The sequence below is a fragment of the Epinephelus moara genome, chromosome 13, assembly GCF_006386435.1.
Source record: "Epinephelus moara isolate mb chromosome 13, YSFRI_EMoa_1.0, whole genome shotgun sequence".
NCBI lineage: Eukaryota > Metazoa > Chordata > Actinopteri > Perciformes > Serranidae > Epinephelus > Epinephelus moara.
Window position 1 is genome coordinate 16,379,758 of NC_065518.1, and position 6,766 is coordinate 16,386,523.

The 6,766-nt window shown below is 42.4% G+C and overlaps 1 protein-coding gene across 1 annotated transcript in view; it reads left to right on the top strand.

Moving 5' to 3' along the window:
• LOC126399877 (SH3 and cysteine-rich domain-containing protein 2-like) overlaps positions 1–3,866 on the top strand; it is a 46,316-nt gene extending 42,450 nt beyond the window's left edge. Inside the window, exon 11 of the mRNA XM_050060198.1 lies at positions 63–3,866. Coding sequence (XP_049916155.1) covers positions 63–161 — 99 coding nt within the window. The 3' untranslated portion in view covers positions 162–3,866. The remainder of the gene's footprint in view (positions 1–62) is intronic.
• The last annotated feature ends 2,900 nt before the right edge of the window (positions 3,867–6,766 follow it).

Genomic DNA, 6,766 nt, shown 5'->3' on the forward strand with positions numbered 1-6,766 from the left:
TGAATGTCACTTGCTCCTCCTCCTCCTCCTGCTCCACGCTCCTCTCACCCCTCCCTCTGCAGATCTGTGTGGGGAAGAACGAGGAGGTTGACGGTTTCCTCCGGCTGAGCAGCGGGAAGAAGCGGGGCTTGGTCCCTGTGAAGTATCTGCTAGAAATATGATGGCAGCGCTCTCGTCCTTGACCCTCAGTGTGACAGAGAAGTTCAATATGACGGAGGAATACTCAGGAGTGTTTACCCGACACCTCACTGACTGCCAACCACCCACCTCCACCCCTCCAAAAAGTGGCAGTGAATTAGCAGCTTGAGTGGACCACAACCCACAACTTTGCTTTTTACTGCAGAGGCTTTTAAGACTAAAAGGAGGCGGCGGCGGCGGTGGGGGCTCCTTCAGAGTTCTTTAGAGCTACTTTTCTTGTAGCACAACTTTACTCTGTGTGCTTTTAAACACACTCACAATCGAAATGTAGCATCATGTTGAAGAGGGGATCGTGTGCAGGAAGTCTGGCTACCTCACTAGCCGTTTCCATTGGTCATCCAAAAAATGGGAGAGGACTATGTCACTATGATGTCAAGGCGTGTCCGAGCCTTGTGAGTCTTCATTTAACTGTTTGTGTAGAAAAACAAGACGTAAGAGATCGTGAAAGATTGTAGCTGTTTGTTGTAGTAGCTTGTTTCAAACCTCCAAACAGATTTGGTTTAGTAGATTCAACGGAGGGTATGATGATCCAGTTTTGTATGTGCAGACTTTCAGCTCATAACATGCACGTCTGCTGTTTTGTTATGGATTCATAATGTGCGTATGTGTCTCTCCTGCTCCAACTAGAAAATGATTCAGGTATTACATTGTGTGTAATTTAAAAAACAAATGCTGTGTCTCAAATCGGATACTACCAGTTGTACACTCACATGCTGTACACTGTGTACTATGTGCTTGTGTAGTGCGTGAATTTTGACAGGGTGGTGCTGTCTAAAACAAACAGCTGTTGCACACTTGCCAGAAATGACGGTCAAAACATCTGACAACTCTTCTGTACGTGGAACATTATCCCCAACATTTAATAAGTCACTCGCTAAAATATATGCTCGCTATATCTGCTTGTTTGCTTGCTTGTCTTCTTCTGTATTTATTTATTTATTATATTAGAAATAACGTGCGTTTTAAATGTCTGTGGCTGATACTGGCTGGCTCTATCACCAGCTGATCTCAGAGTCAATGACAGCCGCTGCAAAAATTTACAACCTGTCAAGCATTTGACCACAGATCTAATATTAAAAACTTTTACAGTGAAGACAACAATTCAAATGTACAAACACCAAACTTCACTTACACTCAAATACAGTCCCTCCAGGATGTTGTGATCTCAGCAATTAACTCAAAGTCAGCCAGTTCAATTTTGTCCATTTACCGCAACGTTACCACAGATTTGACAATTTAAAATGGGTAAAATCTCATTTAATTGTAGAGCTGCGTGCAGTGTATTGATTCACTCAGCTCCTCTCTTTCTCTGTCAATCATGAAACTATCTGCTGTGGAGCTGGAACTCTGTATCCGGGACAGAGTCACACACACACAGTAACACACCGAACTGTTAGTATTACATGGCAGGTTTAACAACAGAGATGCACTGTGTCAGTGTCAGGTGAGATCCACAGCTGGGTGTCGGATGTTAACTGCTGCTGTTGGGCTTTAGCCCAAGCAGCAAAATGTGATGAGTAAGAATGAGATCACGTTATACTCATTAATTGTATATAAAGATGGACGACGCATGTCCACACATGTCCCCCACTGCACAAAAATTAAACCAAAATATCCTGGGTACGACCGCTGCCATCTTGCACTGGTGATGTCATTTAGAGCCAGGGTCTGCGCAGTAGCGATCTCTGCGACATCGAGTTCCTGCCCAACCACCCGTCCGAACAATTGCGAGCAGTGCCGGAGCACTCCGAATGATGTTGAACCTAATTTTTATAGTATCAAATAAATATTTAAAACTAAACTAACCCGAAAAGTTAGCACTTGAACATACAGAAATATGATAAGAACTACCTAAAATGACAGTAACCATCTTTGGTAAAAATTTACTTTGAGTTTTAAGCGTAGCTCATGTCCCATCCGCTAACATGGAGGTGGTGCGCTTTATGACCAGTACTGCAGCCAGCCACCAGGGGGCGATCGGGATATTTTGGCTTCACTTTTGAGGAGTTGTCATGTCATCTATCTTTTTTTATACAGTCTATGGTTATGCTGTGTTAACTCATGCTAGCAGAGAAAGCAGGAGGAGAGTGCTTACCTGTTAGCTAGCTGGCAAGCTAACGATAGCATTCGCACTGTTGTTTGCAGTACCAAATTATTACAGAATTATCCTGATAGTAAACTAATGGATTATACCCGACAACAGTGTAGCTGTGGTGAAATATACATATGTATATTTGTACATTGCTTTGCCATTTGTTGGACATTTCACAAGTTTGATATGTGTTTGAGGGTGAGAAGTGTCCAGCCTTCCACACTCAACAACCTGACCATATTGAGTGCACTATCCGGGTACTCATAGTGCTCTGCATTTTGCTGGACTTCTCAGTGTAAACGCACCAATGCACTCACATTAGTAAGTACAGAAGTATCTGATTTGAGACACAGTAACCGTCTTTTCTGCTACATCCTGGTCAAATGAAAGTCATAACACACACACTGGGAATTTTTTTGTATTTCAAACTGCTCTCCAGTGATTAGATTACTGTACATTTGTGCTCTTCACAGCTCTGATGTGACAAATGCTTTGCGTGCACCTTTGGGAGCATTTTTTTCCTCAGTATGCCCTTCAGTGACACTCTTGCTACACACACACTAACACACAGAGATTTTTGTAGTTTGTTCTGTCCCATGTAACTCTGACATCACCCCTCTTGAATCTGCTTCCTGTCATTATATCATCAGCGTTGTTTATCTGTATGTAAAGTCCTGTAATATTCGCTGTCATATTCGGTCGTGTCAAAATTTCTGAGCAAAGACATACTGTAAGTCAGGATGATGGATAAAAAAACCAAACTCAGTGTTGTTTGTCAAAGAAAAGAACGTTCAGTCTCTCATGATCCAAACGTCACCTGTCAAAGATGTGCTGAATTTTTGATGAACGTCTAATGTTTCTCTCAGCACACACGATTACTTTTAAGTAACTCTGAGGGACTGTTTCTGTTTTTTTTTGAGGTGATAAAAGGCAAAATCAGTGCACACTATTTGATTCACTGCTCTGTCATAAACCAGAAGGCAGTGACAAACTGTCTTTGTTGCGGCAATAACTGTAAATAAAACTATGACAGTATTTGTAAATAGCCTTATAAAGATACTGTATATATTGGCTCTGAGTAGCGCTCTGACCGGGAGGTTTGCAGCTATCCAGGAGTCAACTAAGGGCATTAATCTCACAGTTATAAATTACAGGAGATCATTATTTATCGTCTCACTTACAGTACCAATGTATGCATCTCTTTGCTCAATTAACATCTAGCCCTGTCAGCACAAATCTCTTCAAATACTATGCACAACAGTTCTAGTCACTCACTTTATTTTGTACTCAGCTTATTTCCAGCATAGCCACACACACACACACACACACACACACACACACACACACACACACACACACACGTGTCTGTATAATATATCTGTGCTTTTGCAAAGATTGAAATTTGGACTCCAGCTTTTTACACAGTGTCCATCTCAGATCAATCTGCACCATGCTAATCCTAAACATTACCGTCACTGGCTAGAACCAAGATTGGCTCAGGATCAGTATTACCCAGGTGAACTCTCTTTCTCACCGTAATGCACACTACCAGGCTAGTTCTCTGCATGGCTAGCTGCCCCTGGATCCTCACATCTCTCAATAAAGTCAGATGAACTGTCAAAGTGGCTGCTCTCTTATTTGAGAAATAATTCATACTTGATTCCTCAGCTCTGTTCAGTGTGTCTCTGTCGAACCATGTTTTCACCTTTATAAATGCTGGAAGATAAATGATAAATGGTGGAAGAAGTACTCAATTACAATCACTGTGCTCCGTAAAAGTAGCAATACCACACTATAAAAATACTCCATTACAAGTAAAAGCCCTTTATTCATTAGTGTTGATGTTTGTTTGCCACAGAGCTTATTTTCTGCAATAGTCCAAAATCCAACTGAAATTTTTTTTGACAACACCGAAACCGACTGTTTTTGCGATACTAACTTCTAAATCGGCTGACAGGAAAACGGGGTCCCTGGGGCACTCTATTGTTGGCTATTGTTTGTAAACACAACATTTAAATTTGGCCCCTTCTTCCTACTCGTCTTGTAGTCCTACTGACAGAATGGTCTCACCTTTAATCCGCCACAGGAGTTAGTAACAGCACCGAAACAAACGGGACAGTGTTTGGGATGGGATGGGATCATAAGCAGCATGGGTGTGATGTTTTGAAAACTGCAGGGTATTTCAAAAAGGAGCTGTTAGCAATTAGTGGCTAACTCAAAGAAGAACATGTCTGCAAACTGGGAAAACAATGAGGTGCAGGAGCTGCTCACCTTCCAACAGAGGACCAGATCAGCTGCCATATAACAGAGATGGTAAATGATTGTTAATGACATGTCAATGTCGTTGTTGTTTAGAAAGCACATATGTTATATGTCACACTAGAGGCTGACACTGATGTGTTACATGTTATGCCTGTCAAGCCTCTTGATTCCGCAAAGCCGTGATGCAGTGTATAATCACATGCATAAAGCAGTCCTTTTTTTATGCCTCCTTTGCAGTAAGTAGTTACTATAGCAATGAAATGTTGTGGAGTAAATGGTACAGTATGTTCTTCTGAAATTTTGTGGGAAGAAGTATAAAGTAGCAAAAGATGGAAATACCGACGTAAAGTCCACTGTATAAAACATAAATTTTGAAGATCACTCTGGCATGGGCACTACAGGGATACTGGATGCTCACTGTTTATCTGTGTCCCTCACCACTTACGCATAATTTTTCACCCCAGTTAAGACCATATGAACTATGTTCTGTCCAGTCACTGGTCCATCCTTGATTGACACTAATCAGACGGTGACTCTGGCATTAATTAGTAATGCTGTCACCCACACTTCTTCATGACTTGATGTGATAAATGACAGGAAGATTGGGTGTCATATTTCACTGTATTTAATCAGTTTGTTGAAGACATGAACCCAAACAGTGACCTCACGGTGAAGGCCATGAGGATATTACCTCCGACTGAACAACTGACAAATGACCAATGCCACAACCAGATTATATTAATGAAACTATAGACTGTGCACATTTTTGACAAGAGTCTAAGACATGCCAGCAGCTCCGAGAGGCTGTGCATAGTCACAACGGTGCTTTAAGGGCCCCGACACACCAACCAACAGCTGGCTGTCAGTCAGTGTCAGGCCATCGGTGAGTGTCTGTTGCCCTAGTTTTTGTGGTGTGTCTTGCACTGTTGGCACTAGTTGGCCCTTGTAGGCTGTTTTTCGGCTGATTGAGCATGTTAAGTTGGCGTCGAAGATGGTGGAGCACATCAGTAAATGAAATCACTATGATTTGCACACAAGCACAGGAACAGAAGTGAGGAAAGTAAACAAACCGCTGAAGTCAATAGGGCGTGACATTGAAACAAACTGTATTGGTAAGATTTTTTTTTTAGCTCTGTAGCAGAAATGTTTCATAATTGTTTATGTAATTATTCGCTGGCACATGATAAATATCCTTTGTTCTTTCAACGTCAGGTAGTGGTTTTAATTTGCTAATTGGCTAAATAGCATCTTGAATCCTTCCTGTCAGTCTTCCAGTTTCCCTTTTTTAATGACGAATTCAGACTAGGTACTAGTTGGCTGTTGGTTTTGCAATGTGTTCAGTGCAACACTGCTGACATTAGGCGACGCGACAGTCAGCCTTTGTCGCCACTAGTTCTTTGAAGTCAGTTTGGTGTGTCTGGGCCTTTAAGCTTAATGCTAACAGCAGCATGCTAACACGCTGATTTTTAGCAAGTATAATGTTTACCATACTAGTTTATACATGTGATGTAGAGTTTAATAGATGGGTCCCTACTGTTCCTCCACTCTGACACTCAGCACAGGAGTCCCACAAGGCTGTGTGTTGAGTCCATTGCTTTACACTCAGTCCACTCATGACTGTGTTCCATCCCATAACACTCCCACCTTAGTTAAATTTGCAGACGACACAACCGTGGTGGGGCTGATCACCAAAGGCGATGAGTCTGTCTACAGAGAAGAGGTAGTGAGGCTGACAGAGTGTTGTACAAAAAAAAAACCTTAATCACAATATAAAGGAAACAAAAGAACTTGATTTCAGGAAGAAGCAGGATCCATTCACCACCGCACATCAACGGGGAGAGAGTGGAGAGGGTGACCAGCTTTAAATTCCTCGGCACACACATTTCAGAGGACCTCTTATGGACGACAAACACCATGGCCAAAGTCAAGAAGGCACGAAAGCAGCCATACTTCCTGAGGATGCTCAAGAACGTAAACCAGTCACAACAGCTTATGGTGTTGTTGTGCTGCTCCATTGAGAGTGTCCTCAGCTGCAGGTCTTACGCTACAGGTCCATCAAAACACGCACCACAAGAGGCATCGGTGGCTTAGTGGGTAGAGCAGGCGCCCCATGTACAAGGCTGTTCAAATCCAGCCTGTGGCCCTTTGCTGCATGTCATTCCCCCTCTCTCTCCCCCTTTCACGCTTACCTGTCCTGTCCATTAAAAAAAAGGC